Raw genomic sequence first — 15,544 nt, 5'->3', positions numbered from 1 at the left:
CCGAAATGGGGACATTCCAATAGGAGTCTTATAGGCAGTCCTATAAGCCCACAATGCATCGTTCAAGCGCATGCTCCAATCCTTCTTACTAGGACTCACAGTTTTCTCCAAAATTTACTTCACCTCACGATTTGATACTTCTGCTTGACCGCTAGTTTGCGGATGATAAGGTGTAGACACCTTATGTGTGACATTGTACTTCCTAAGCAACGCTTCAAATGTTCGATTGCAAAAATGACTCCCTCCATCGCTAATGATTGCTCTAGGTATTCCAAATCTTGCAAAGATGTTACTCTTAATAAAATCTGAAACAACTTTTGAATCATTAGTTTTGGTGGCTTTTGCTTCCACCCATTTAGAAACATAATCCACAGCCAATAAAATGTAAAGAAAACCATTTAAAGATGGAAATGGTCCCATGAAATCAATGCCCCACACATCAAAGATCTCAACAACCAAAATAGGGGTTTGTGGCATTTGATTTCTTGGGCCCAAGTTACCTGTTCGTTGACAACGATCACATGTTGCACAAAACTCGTACGCATCCTTAAACAAACTAGGCTAATAAAAACCACTCTCTAACACCTTCAGGGCTGTCCTCTTTGCTCCAAAATGGCCACCACATGCATAAGAATGACAAAACGTTAGAATAGATTTAAACTCAGATTCGGGGACACACCTTCTAATCAATTGATCAGTGCAATATTTCCACGAATAAGGATCATCCCACTCGTAGTATTTGGCGGTTTTGACAAGCTTATCTTTTTTAGCACGTGTAAAATCATCCGGAATCTTTTTGATGACCTTATAATTGATAATATCTGCATACCAAGGGTCAGTAATCTTTAATGAAAATAGTTGCTCATCTGGAAAACTTTCACGTAAAGGAATGAGATCTTCCTCTGTGTTTGAATTCACAAGTCGGCTAAGATGATCTGCTACAACATTCTCACTCCCTTTCTTATCCTTGATCTCCAAGTCAAACTCTTGAAGCAGAAGTATCCATCGAATGAGTCGTGGTTTTGCATCTTTTTTTGTGAGTAGATACTTCAAAGCTGCATGGTCAGAAAACACAATAACTTTAGTCCCAATCAGATAAGATCTAAATTTTTCTAAAGCAAATACAACAGCGAGAAGCTCCTTCTCTGTTGTTGAATAATTCAATTGTGCATCATTGAGTGTTCGAGATGCATAATAGATGACATGTGGCAATTTGTTGACACGCTGCCCTAGAACTGCACCAACAACATAGTCTGAAGCATCGCACATTAACTCAAAAGGTAAACTCCAATCTGGTGGCATGATTACAGGAGCCGTGGATAACAACTCCTTAAGCTTATTGAATGCTACCACACACTCTTCATTCATATCAAATGTTACATCCTTTTGAAGTAAACGACACAAGGGTCTAGAAATCATTGAGAAGTCCTTCATAAACCTATGGTAAAAACCTGCATGTCCAAGAAAAAAATGAATCTCCCTGACAGTAGTAGGGATGGGTAAAGAACTAACAAGTTCTACTTTAGATTTATCAACTTCAATTCCCTTTTCAGATATGATATGCCCTAGAACTAATCCATGCGAAACCATGAAATGGCATTTTTCCCAATTTAACACTAGATTAGTTTCTTGACAACGTTTTAAAACTAGGGACAGATTATGTAGACATGTATCAAAAGAATCACCATAAACTGAAAAATCATCCATGAACACTTCAATTATTTTCTCAATCATATCAGAAAAGATACTTACCATACACCTCTGAAATGTGGCAGGGGCGTTGCACAGTCCAAACGGCATCCTCCCGTATGCAAATGTGCCAAATGGACATGTGAAAGTCGTCTTTTCTTGATCCTCCGGAGCAACTGCAATTTGATTATACCCAGAATAGCCATTAAGAAAACAATAATGAGACTGACCAGTTAGCCTTTCTAACATTTGATCAATAAATGGGAGTGGAAAGTGATCCTTGCGTGTGGTGCTATTTATCTTTCGATAGTCTGTACAGACTCTCCAACTATTTTGCACACGTGTAGGCATTAGCTCATTAGCTTCATTCTTAACAATTGTGACTCCAGATCGTTTAGGGACTACTTGAATAGGGCTTACCCACTTGCTATCTGAAATAGGATATATGATGCCAACATCAAGAAGTTTGATAACCTCTTTTTTAACGACTTCCGTCATAAGTGGGTTTAACCGGCGTTGAGCTTCCCTAGTTGGTTTTGCAGCTTCTTCCAGCAGAATCCTATGCATGTATGTAGCTGGATTTATACCTTTGATATCTGCAATGCTCCAAGCTATGGCAGTTTTGTGATCCTTCAGTACCCGGATCAGTTTTTTCCCCTCTTCTGCTGTGAGTTGTGACGATATGATGACTGGTAATGTTTCATCCTCTCCCAAAAATGCATACTTCAAATGTTCAGGAATTGGTTTAAGCTCTAATTTGGGTGCCTGAATCACAGAAGGAAAAGTTTTTTCGTTAGAAGTAGGAAGAGAAATAAAATAGGAAGAACACTTACCACGAATTGGTGAAAGAGACTCAAGAGAGGCCACTGTTTGGATTAATTTTTCTTCAATGTGCTCTGAATAATTAAAATTTCCATGTGTAATGCTATGCACTAATGCCTTCTCTAAATTATCTTGTCCCACACCTTCATTAAAAAATCCTGCACAAAATAGTCAAACACATCAATAGACAAACAAGATTCTAATTCACTAGGATACCTTATAGCATCGAAGATTCTGAACTTGACGCTTTCCCCCTCAATTTCCATGGTTAAGGTACCATCGTAGACATCAATCTTCGTCCGTGCTGTTCTAAGGAATGGTCTTCCCAATATAAGAGGAAGTGCAGTAGGCATAGGATCATGTTCCATCTCAAGAACAAAAAAGTCAGCGGGAAAAATGAGCTCATTCACTTGCACAAGTACATCCTCCAATAGGCCTTTAGGATATCTATTTGAACGATCTGCCAACTGGATTACTACATTTGTTTCCTTCAAATCTCCAAGGTTCAATGATTCATACACTGAATATGGCATCAGATTGATGGATGCCTCCAAATCACACAATGCTCTCCCAAACTCTTTGCCTCCAATTACACATGGAATGGTAAAGCTACCGGCATCTTTCAACTTCGGTGGCAGCTTTCTCTGCAAAATAGCTGATACTTCCTCGCTTAATGCCACAGTTTCTTGATCATTGAATCTCCTCTTGTTCGTACAAAGCTCTTTAAGGAACTTTGCATACTTGGGCACTTGTTTTATGGCATCTAAAAGAGGTAAGTTCACTTGGACTTTTCGGAAAGTATCCAAGATTTCCTTATCAGTTTGCTCTTTCTTAGACTTCATAAACCTACGAGGAAAAGGAATAGGGACACATGAGTTAAATGAATTTTGAACTTCTTTACTTACCTTATCAGAATCTTTTTTGTTCAATTCTGTATCTTTATGAGACTTTTCAGTTTCTGTTGAAGCCTCATCTTGCTCAAAAACTTCTTTTCCACTCCTTAAAGTCACAACATTCATCTGCTCTGTATTTGGATTCACCACGGTTTGGCTAGGCAACCTTCCTGGTTGGTGTTGTTGCCCCATCAAACTTGCTAACTGACTCATTTGGTGCTCAAGGTTTTCAATTGCTTTGTCTGTTTTCTGTTGATGAGATTGAGTAGAGTTAGATAAAGAAGCAATTAAATCCTCAAGAGACTTACTTGGAGCTTGTTGTTGTTGAGGCTGAAATGGTGCCTGCGGTCTTGCTTGAAAGAAGCCAGGCGGACGATTATAGTTGTTGGGAACAGATTGTTGTCCATTGTCTTGATTGTTCCACTTTAAGTGTGGATGATCGCGCCATCCTGCATTATAGTTGTTGGAATAGGGATCATACTTTTGCCTTTGTTGCCCTTGAAATCCTCCTAATGCATTAGCTTGCTCAAGACCACCTTGATCCATCGACGAAGGGCATATGTCTGTGGCATGTCCCATCATTGAACATACACCACACACCTGTTTTGGAGCCACAATAACCTGTTGCACAAGATTAGTCAAGTTAGCTAATTGTAATTCAATACTAGGATTAGCACTTACCTCGTTAACTTTCTTAAAAGGTAGCTCATCTTTCCCTCCAAATTGTCGTGTATTGCCAGCAATGTTCTTTAATAATGCCTTAGCATTAGTAGGCGTCTTGTCCATGAATGCTCCGCCACTTGTTGCATCAAGCATTACACGATCAGTACCATACAATCCCTCATAAAAGTATTGTATTAGTAAATGCTCTGAAATTTGATGATTAGGACAAGATGCAACCAAATGTGTGAACCGCTCATAGTAATCTCCAAAGGGCTCTCCATGTTGTTGTCGGATTGCACATATGTCCTTCCTTATGCTTGCAGCTTTTGTGGCCGGAAAATATTGCTCCAAAAATGCGTGCTTCACCTGGTTCCATGTGTTCATTGATCCCGGAGGTAAATTGTAAAGCCACTCCTTTGCCTTGGCTTCTAATGTAAATGGGAATGCCCTCAACTTGACTTGCTCCTCATCCACATTTGCTGGTCTCATTCCTGAGCATACCACGTGAAACTCCATGAGATGCTTGTTGGCATCCTCTGTTGAGAAGCCATGGAACTTAGGCAAGTAGTGAATCATGCCGGACTTAAGCTCAAATCCTCTTCCTGCATTTGGATATGTGATGCACAATGGTTGTTGATCCGTATTTGGCATTGCCAACTCCCTCAATGTGCGGTTATCAGCCATGCCTTCTTGTGTTTCCTCCTCCTCTTCCGAACTTAAATGTGGTGGAGAAGATGGTGGCAAAGACACCGATGCACACTTTTGCTTGATTTTTCTCTGAAGCTTTCGAAATGTTCGTTCAATCTCTGGATCGTAGGAAGCTAGATCAATGCTCTTAGACTTTCGAGTATGCATGTACTACAAAGAGTACCTGAAATAGACACAAAAACACTAATTGGATAAGAAAAGAAAACAATATAAAAATAAGTAATTTAGAAATAACAATCCCCGGCGACACGGCGCCAAAATTTGGTAGGTATAAAAGCACACCACAAAGTAGCACACAAATATCCTATTAATTTTCCTTATTAACACTAAAATTTGTCGATTGTAGCATATGAAAATAAGGGTCTTTCCCGCAGAAGATTGTTTTATCAAAATACTTAAAATGTCACAAAAACGGGGTGGCTATCTCCACTGACCAGCCACCGAACAATAATTATTAGACTAACTTACACTTATCCAAATGCAACGAAATTTTATACACATAAACTAGACACAACAAGCTATGCTCACACAAATATTTGGGATTTTTGGAGTTGATTAGCTATTTAAATTAAATCGGACAAAACAGGACCTCAACAAGTTTTAAATAATACCAATAGATTTTAATTCACAAGAAAACGAGTTAGCGGGAATTGTTATCCACCACCAAATAATCATGAAAACATGTTATGTTTCATTCAAATTCCTTTTATTTCCGAATGAAGATGCTCAAGTTGGCTCAATGTTAGAACACAACCTATTACTCTTTCTTACGTAGTATGTTAAGAGAATGGCGTTTTCAACTTAACTTAGTTCCTAACATGCAATCTAGAATGGCGTGTTCATAGATTTAACAAGTAGAAATCATTAAGAATAAAAAGAGTTTGAGTCATCACAAGGCATCGTAAGTACTGGCGTTGTCTTACTTATCCTAGAAATCGGTTCACATGTTAACCACAATTAACAAGTGCTACTCTAGAACATATGTAGGTCCTCATTCAACAAGGGCAGGTAAACATATATTCATAGCATTAAAATCCTAGATATGCTCACTATGTATGCATCCATAGAAACACATAAAGAATTTATCAATGACATAAGTAGTGAAACAATTTTCATCCTTTCATAAAAGTCATTCAAACAAAATATCACAACAAACTTGCAATCATATTCGGGGCTTCAAAACAGCCCCTAACTACTTAAAATTTAGTTACACATAATTCACAAATTAAACCAAATGTTAAACATGAGTTTGAGAAGATAAAACCAAGAAAAATAGAGTGAAGCCTCGTCTTCTTTTCCTGTGCCGTGCCTCCTCCTTTGTATTGCTGTGCTACTGACTTCCCTCTGTGTTCAATTCCCTGCCCTCTGTCTCTTCTGTCTCTCTCTTGTTTCTATCGGTCTCTCCGCACACTTGGCTCTGCTGTGTGCTACTTCTTTGGCAGTCTCTCCTCTCTCTTATTATTCTCTGTTTTCTGCTCCTGTCCTGCCCTCTGTCATGCCTCTTTTTTCTGTCAGTTTCTCCTATTGCCCCTTCTTATTTCCATTTCTTTCTTTGTTTATTCTTTTATTATTCTTCTTTTCAGTCCTCCCTCCACTGTTTTTTTCTTTTATTCTTTCTTTTGTTTTCCACTCAACCCGTGTGCCTTGAACAAATCATGCCATCCTCTTATTTTATTCCCTTATTCTTTTCTTTTGTTCCACTTCCTCTCTATTTTCTTTATGCCGTGTCTCCCATTCTTTAGTGCTCATTTTATTCCTTTTCTTATTCCTGCTGTCCATGTCTTTCTCTTTACCGTCCCATTTATTTCTGTTGCTCAGTGTCTCCCCCACTTTTGCTTGAAATTTATCCTAAAACAAATTTAACTGCAGATTAACACAAGGTAAGGTAAAATGCCACAATTTTAACACAAAAACATCACAAAGATTTTAGAAATGGATGGTATAAATGCATGAAATTTATGAGTGATCAGGCATGACTACATGTAAGTTTTAGGCAACTCCGACACTGTCGTACAGGTTGCCCATGAGTTGTATATGTTACAATAGATGCAGTTAGAGCTCATAAACCTGCACCCCGGTGTTAGTGCTCCCGCCCGTGGCCAAGGCACAGTTCTTCACGTGATGTTCACCTCTTGCACCTTACGCTTACCTTGGATCTAAGGTAGGTGCACAGTCTTGTTGTACAGACCACTATAGGTGGTTCTGACTCGTAGGTAACCCGTAATTATTAGCACAGTCTTCACATGATTGTAGCACTAGAACGTACTTATTTACACCAAATCCTGTCGTACAAACCACTATAGGTGGTTCCGACTCGTGTGCAGGGATATGTGATGAGCTATGGGTTCAGCCGTACATGCCACAAGAGGTGGATCCGGCTGACATATTACTAGTATATGTGATGAGATATGGATAAGTCGTACAAGTCACTATAGGTGACTCTCGACTTATGAGCTAGCATATGTGACGAGATATGGATAAGTCGTACAGGTCACTAGAGGTGACTCTCGACTTATGAGTTAGCATATGTGACGAGATATGGATAAGTCGTACAGGTCACTATAGGTGACTCTCGACTTATGAGCTAGCATATGTGACGAGATATGGATAAGTCATACAGGTCACTAGAGGTGACTCCCGACTTATGAGCTACCATATGTGATAAGATATGGATAAGTCGTACAGGTTACTATAGGTGACTCCAACTTATGAGTTAGCATTGATTGATGAGATATGGGTGCAGTCATACAGGTCATCATAGGTGACTCCGACTTGCGTGCTAATATGGGTTATTAATCACATGATTATTAATATTGCTGATGGGATGTTGTGTTGTGGTATATTTATGGTTTACTGTTGATATACACTTTTGATTTCATTGATACGTGGTATGATGTTTTGGAAACTATACAGGTGTTGCAGGAAGGGGTTATAATGTTTTAGATGGTTTCTATTAAAATTTTATTTCTAGGGCCACTCACCCTTGTTTTGTTTTCACCCTCCAGGTTTTATTAACTGATCTTTCTTATCGTCGAAGATTCGTGGAAATTCTTAGTATTGGAGATTCTTCCGAGGGTATGATTCTTAATTTACTTTACGGTGCTTACTTATGCTCTAACGTCATGTGTGAAGTGGGTTCATTCCCGCTCACCAGCCCACTCTGGCATTTAGGCACTTTTAGGTTTAAATTTATTCACATTTTTCCACATCATCACACTGTATGGCTTCGTCACCTCCTAGGTGTCGGCCAAGGCAGCTCCATTCAGAGTCCTAGTGGACATTCTGGTCGGGGTGTGTCAGTTATATGGTCGTTTAGATTTTTAAAACCCTTCAAATCTCATGAACAATGTTTTTTATTTGACTACAAAATTAATAAAATTAATAATAATTATTGTAGAAGTGTGAAAAATGTAATCACTCGTAATGAAAAGCTTTATAACTTTCATGAAGGGGTCAACTCCGAAATTTAGTATGTATATACTAATTTAGTATTATGTTTTAAATTTTTTTGGGTCAAATTATGTTTTTCATTTTCATTTTTATTGATTTAAAATATATTTTTCTTAATGGGTAACAGGTCGGGTCATATTACTTGATAATATTAACGGGTTGATTTCAGGTTGGGTCATATTACCCGTTTACTTTCGCGGGTATTACACGACCTGTTAAGCTATCGGGTATGACACGAAAATGACACAAACACGAGAAACATGACACGAATGCCAGGTCTAGTGTAAGTTGTGACATGGTGTTGGTCACGCGAGTGGGCGATGTGGTGTGTTGGTGTTTCAGGGTAGCTTGGGAATAAATGTGGTATTCTTAGAAAAAGTTAAATGTAATTTTTTTTTTTTTTTTGGTAGAATGTACATCAACGATGTGAGTACTAAGTAATATTCATTTAAGCTTTTCATTAACATTGTCAAAATTATGGTTCTTAATTGAATAATATGCATTCATGGCTTCTCTATTTACTGAATAATCACTAACACTATGTTTGGATGAAGGAAATAAACTTGGAATTTGGATAAAAGTTAGAATTTATAAATTGACATGCACCAATTCCCTTGTTTGGATTTATAACATAGAAATTTAGAATTTTCACGTGGAAAAAAAACTTGGAATTTGGGGCCTCCAATTTCCAAGTTTAAATTCCATGTAAATATGTGTCATTTCCCAATTTCTATGATTGAGAGTTTAAAATTAACAAATTCCGTTTTCAATTCTATTGTTCTTTTAGGTTAACCAAACAACAAAATTCACAAATTCTAGAAAATAAAATCCCGTCATTTCAATTTCCGTCATTTTAAAATTCCTAAGTAATCTTAAATTTCTTCATCCAAACATAGTGTAAATGACTAAAAGATTTCGAATTATTAGTTTTTTTTTAAGTTGGCCTTAAAAGGATGACTAAAAAGTAGGCAATGCTGATTTAAGGTGCAACTTTACACACACAACTTTTGACACACCCCGACCCAGAATGTCCACAAGGACTTCGAATCGAGCTGTGTTGGTCGACACCTGGAAGGTTACGAAGCCATAAAGTGTAAAGATGTGGAAAAATATGAATAAATTTGAACCTAAGAGTGCCTAAATACCAGAGTGCACTGGGGAGCGGGAATGAACCCACTTCACATGTGACGTTAGAGCATAAGTAAGTACAATAGAATGGATAAGGATTATACCCTCAGAAGTAGCCTTCTATCCTGAGATTGCCAAGAATCCTCATCGATACGAACATTCAGCAATTAAAACCTGGAGAGGTGCAAAACAGAAGATGTGAGTGAGTAAAAACAAAACTTTGAAACCATAATTATCTTTGTAATAACCCCTCTTTGTAAAACCGTATAATATCTAAGAATTCACCATGTATAAGTATGATATCAAATGTACGCTAACATTAAATCCAGAAGTATACCACAACACAGCAACTCAACAACAATATAAATAATCATGTGCTTAATAATCCATACTAGTACATAAGTCGGAGTCACCTATGGTGACCTGTACGACTACAACCATATCTCAACAATCAATGCTAGCTCATAAGTCGAAGTCACCTCTTGTGACTTGTACGACTTATCCATATCTCATCACATATGCTAGCTCATAAGTCGAAGTCACCTATTATGACCTTTACGACTGAATCTATAGCTCAATAAGTCTACCAGCACACAAGTCGGAACCACCTAAAGTGGTCTGTACGACATGACTGGGTGTAAATAAATACACTCAAGTGCTACGATTATGTGAAGACTGTGCGAATAATCGCGGGTCACCTACGAGTCGGAACCACCTAAAGTGGTTTGTACGACAGGACTGTGCACCTACCTTGGATCCAAGGTAAGCGTAAGATGCGGGAGGTGAACATCACGTGAAGGACTGACACAGGGGTGCAGGTTTATGAGCTCTCAATGCATCTTAACATAGCATGTACGATTCATAGGCAACCTATACAATAGTTGAAGGAAAAATTTTGTCCTAGCTAAGAACAAGTAAGAACATTTGAATACATATGCAAACTATTAACACATTAAAGTAGGCATGCATTCAAAAACAATTCATAAAACCCATGACTTTCAAAGCCTAGTATATGGTGAACCAATAAACTCTTTAACAACATTAAAGAGAAGTAAAGATTTAGAGTTTCTTTACCCTTGAAGCTCATCCTTGTTTACACAAGGGATTCACCCAAGTGGAGGGCCTTCAAGTCACCTCCTAGCTCCTTGGATATTGCTTGTGATTTCCTTCTCCTTTTGTGCTCCTTTGGACTTTGTGGATGTAAGGAAAGGATCTCCAAAACACCAAAAGTTTGGTGTCTCTAAGTCTCCACACCAAGGGTTAAGTGTGAAGATGAAATGGATGACTTAGGGAAGAAGAGATTGCTAGATTAATCTCCCTAAGTGGCCGGCCTCTTTGTAAAGAGAAAGAGAGAAAATGTTTCACCTCTTTGCCTCAAAGAAAACCCTAATGAGAAAATAGTTATAAAGTTGCTTTTATAACACTTTTCTTTGGTGAGTAGCAAACTTGCAATTAAGCAAACTTTCACCATCTCCTCACCATGGCCGGCCTATATGTTGTGATTGGGCTTATTGCCCATTTTGTTTTAGTTGTCATACAACTTAAACATAATGGGCCTTATGGACCAAAACACTTTTGGGCCCCGAAACCCAAAACCAACTTAAAAGCCCAATACGAACCTTTCGTGTAATTAATTAACTAATTAATTAATCTTGACCATTCTTCAATTAAACCATTTAATTGCATATCCATTTCATTTAATTTCTTCACTATCGCCCTTACTCGGTGTACGATCCATTAGGTTCCAATTAGCGAGGTAGTGGGCGATTGTTACTCTTAACGATCGATTGTGAATTGAAACCACATTTCAATTCTCCCTTTATGATTAGTGTTTGCTAGTCATTAGGGCTTCCACAAACCATGAGTGACACCTAGCAGTATGTCATGGTTACCCAAGCTAAGTAGAATTGGTTGGACAACCTATCCAGTTACAACTACAATGCAATACGGTCCTTCTCTAATACAATACTCTTAATCACATTGTTTAAGTGATAGTTTGTTTTATGTCTACTATCCAATGTGATACTTTTCTATATGATTCCTTTGAATATGAATTGGAAAAAACTTCCTAAGTCATATTCATTTGCTTTGGCCAAAGACTTACGAATCATATCTTAGAGTATTCTCCTTCCACTATGGAAGGTTAGAGATCCCTTGTTGTGCATTCATATGCCTACATGACTAGATAGCTTGACCCCAACAATGCCGTGGACACTCCGATGGAATGCCGTTGACATGATCAAAGATCAAGGACCTAACCATTAGACATCTATGATGCCTCAGGTCAAAGGACTACTTTGCATATTGCAACTTTCGAGTTCTTACATGACATGTATGTTCGAACTCTTTTTCGATCGTAGTTCAGTGTACTCGATTACTCTTTCGAGCACATATGTGTTTGTCTTAGTGTCCAACACTAAATGACTTGAGACTAGTCATACTCACGCTTGAGTCAACATAACACATACTAACCTTAGCGGATTGTCAATGCCCAATTGGCAATCCTATGGCTAGGAACGTTTTAGGAATGAACATAAGAGAATGGTCTCGATAATCTAACTCACTTAGATCACTTGTCTCTTAGATCAAATACATCCCTAGGATTCCCTTATTGCTTAAACACATGATACAATAAATAGTGATTAACAATAAGCTCTGCCCTTCATTAAACATATAAAAGTTTAATACATTAAGTATTCCAAAAAGCTATTACATCAAATGAGTGGCTTTGTGGGCATACTTCCAACAATAGTGTCGGAGTTGCTTAATACATTATATAGTCATGCCATAACTCCATCATTTCAACTAATACTATAAACTCACCTGAACTTACCTGGGTGTCCTGCGTTCACCTTTGCACTTCAAGCGTTCACAATAATTATGTGCAGTTAATATACATATATATAAACCATGATGCAATTTAATACTCAACCATGTTATAGCATTTTCAATTATATACATACATACATATATATATATAATGGCATAAAAATGCATAAGCTGTAACGCCCTACTCCCGAACTATTTATTTTCAGGAATAATTATTGGTGATAAGCCCAACTAGACACTAGTTTAATTAACTATCATTAATTATGTTTCCGTACTTCAAATTCTTGATTCTTCACACATTGATTTATGACTAACATTTAACCACTAATTCATAAGGTTAAATCTCACATTTTCCACCAATGTCCCTCACATTATTCAATCCCCTACACAAGGCTATTTTCTCAATTAATTAGTCTCAGTTATTATATGGATGCATCTAACATCTCGTTAGACTGCCTACGTACCCTACATAGGAGAAATTTTTAGGTGTTCCCGTCACCCCACATCACCATGACACTTGGTGTACCCATCCAATCAGGGGATGCCACGTTTCCCATTAAAGTGTTTGTTTAATTGATTTTCTTAAAAAATAAATCAGAAAGATTCTTTAATGGGAAACGTGGCATCCCCTGATTGGATGGGTACACCAAGTCTCCATGGTGATATGGGGTGACGGGAACACCTAAAAATTTCTCCCTACATAGGGATCAAACCATTCGTAGTTCACAATAATTATTTCAAAACATATAAGAACTAAAGCCAGCACAAAAGAAACATACCTGAAGTCATAATTATCTTTTTCTTGAGAGAAAGATTGAAGGTTGGGCGGTCGTTAATCACTTTGGAGGAGCTAATTATAGCAAGAATATTTATATATACAACTTCTCGCATGTCAATGTTTGAAAAGAATTAATTATGGAAATTTGTTAATTTAATAGATGAGCGGCAGAGATGAGAGAGGGCAGCGAGGAAGGAGAGATGAGCGGGAGACGGGGCGTTTAAGACGCGAAGAGATTGAAAATTTAGGGTTTTTAATTTTTTTTTTAATTTTACATATATTAAATTAAATGGGTAAATGGATACCCATTATAACCGCGGGTAATACCCATAACCGATGGATACCCGTTATAACTACAGGTAATACCCATAACCGTCCATTTAAATTTCACGGATAAACGGTTATACCCATAACCGTTTATTCGTCTAAACGATTACCCATAACCATAGCCGTGAACTTTAAATGGGCGGGTAACCGCGGTTACCCAAACCCATGGGTATTTTGCCCATCCCTACATAGAGTCCTTTTACAAAAAGTCTCTCATGGTAAAGTTAGTACAGTAACTTAACAAGTAAGCAACAAGATAGTATCCTTAGTTTCTTTTGTGTCATAAATATTGAAGGAATTTCTCTGTAACCGACGGATGTAAACTGGAAAGGGATCCCCTCCGGATCCCTTCCACCTAATCCTCCTCATCAAATAATCCGGACCTTTGAAATTGATCCAACAGCTAATATTATTATAACTTTTAAAGTGGGTCCCTGTTTGTAGCCGTTGGATCAAATTTTAAAGGCCCGGATTGTTTGATGAGAAGGATTAGTGGAAGGGATCTGGAGAGGATTCCCTTCCATGTAAACCATTATGAACAGAAGATTTGTTGTAATCAGAGTATTCTGCTTCCATCTAGTATTGCAGTCTTGCAGGTGTTAGGTAGTAATGCTTAATTGTGGTTTTATATATGAAACATGCAGGTTTCGACATGAACTTATAGAAATAAGATTTAAAGGATCCGTGTGACCAGACTATATTGTTTAAAAAATAAAAAAAAATCCAAACCGAACTGGAAAACAACTGAACCGAACCAATTAGAATCTAACCCACTACTACCAACCATTGGGCTAAAATAAGCCTTGGGAGAGAATATATATTTGGGCTAAATTCACCTCGGAAATTAAGCCGGGCTTAAATTATTTTGGACCCAACAATATGTCATATTTCAAACCTTTGTTTATTTTTTACTTATAAATCAACGTAAAGGGATCCTCTCTGGATCCTTTCCTCCTAATCCATTAAATTAGGGAATCCGTGCCGTTGAAATTTGATCCAATGGCTACAAACAGGGGCCCACTTTAAAAGTTATAATAACTTCAGTCATTTGATCAAATTTCAACGGCACAGATTACCTGAATTGGTGGATTAGGAGGAAGGGATCCGGGGATCCCTTTCCTAAATCAACGGTTGTAATCAAATGAGATTAAATCTAACGGTTACAAAGAAAAAAAAAAGATATGACGGACCAAAATTAAATCTAATGTCTAAATAATTATCTAAATCAAATTTCACTTAAAATTTTATAAATACCTATGTATTTGTATGATTTTTAATTAATTATCAAAATTCAAATATTTTTAGGTCAAAATTTTCATAAAAATAAATTAGTATAATTTATAAAAAAAAAATTTAAAGGGTTACCAAAAAAATTAGGCTAAAATTTTAGGAACTTTCATGAAAAGGGCTTGGGCTAAGTACATTTTAATATAAAAAAACTATGCCATAACTTTGTTTAAAGAAAAAGACTTAAATTTTAATAAAAATGACAAAAGAATTTAAATTTTAAAAAGGATATAATTTTAATATTAAAAAAAATTCTGAGGCACGCGTCCTCACACAAATTGTTTATGACACTTAACGGTACTACATTATTTATGAAACTTATTACACTTTTTATGAAATTTAACGGTACTACACTATTTATAAAACTTAACGATACTACATTGACTACACTATTTATGAAACTTAATGGTATTACACTATTTATGAAACTTAATGATGCTACACTGTTTATGAAACTTAACGGTACTATATTCTTCTCTCTCCTCTTCTTGAATTTTCTTGGCACATTCTTACCTTCCAAACATATTTTCTTCTTCTAATTTTCTTTGATACTCATCAAATTTTCTCTATCTCTTTAATTTCTTAACTTTCTACGCCAATTACTTAATTTTCTTCTATTGTCCATTTGTGGCTTTCTCTTCTCATCCACCTACAATCTCACCTTCTCCCTCTACAAAATAAAATAAATAAAACACAAATGAAATCAATAAAATCGAATACACCCACGAATATGAGCCTAGATTGTACTCCCGCTTCTTGTCCTTCAATTTCATAAACATCTCAAATCTTCAATCATTTCAATATGTGTGTGTACCTAAAAACCCTGAATTTTGGTTACCATACAATTTCTGAAGCATCTCATGGCACCATTAGTTTCGTGGATAAAAATTGCTGGGAACATCGCATTCGTCTAATCTATGCATCATGTAAATCAAAATTGTGTGTATAAAAGGTAGTGGCTTCGTAAATA

The 15,544-nt window shown here is 37.0% G+C and overlaps 1 protein-coding gene across 1 annotated transcript; it reads right to left on the bottom strand.

Moving 5' to 3' along the window:
• Positions 1 to 3,633: 3,633 nt before the first annotated feature.
• Positions 3,634 to 4,922, bottom strand: LOC103406853 (uncharacterized). Its single transcript, XM_070808456.1, has 3 exons — positions 4,086 to 4,922; positions 3,713 to 4,025; positions 3,634 to 3,653 (listed from the first exon to the last, which is right to left on the bottom strand). Exons 1-3 carry the CDS (start codon positions 4,920 to 4,922, stop codon positions 3,634 to 3,636), a joined length of 1,170 nt encoding a protein of 389 aa, XP_070664557.1.
• Between the last annotated feature and the right edge of the window lie 10,622 nt (positions 4,923 to 15,544).

Source organism: Malus domestica, chromosome 11 (genome assembly GCF_042453785.1).
Source record: "Malus domestica chromosome 11, GDT2T_hap1".
NCBI classification, from domain to species: domain Eukaryota; kingdom Viridiplantae; phylum Streptophyta; class Magnoliopsida; order Rosales; family Rosaceae; genus Malus; species Malus domestica.
Note: the sequence above shows the minus strand (reverse complement) of the source record. Positions and strands in the feature narration are given on the sequence as shown.

What these genes read in the sequence shown, in the direction of transcription:
- LOC103406853 (XM_070808456.1), bottom strand. Translation starts at nt 4,922, where the DNA reads ATGCATACTCGAAAGTCTAAGAGCATTGATCTAGCTTCCTACGATCCA. An exon ending in CTTTTAAGAAAGTTAACGAG is followed by an intron (nt 4,026 to 4,085) that starts GTAAGTGCTAAT and finishes CTTGTGCAACAG; the next exon opens with GTTATTGTGGCTCCAAAACA. An exon ending in TCAACAACAACAAGCTCCAA is followed by an intron (nt 3,654 to 3,712) that starts GTAAGTCTCTTG and finishes TCTCATCAACAG; the next exon opens with AAAACAGACAAAGCAATTGA.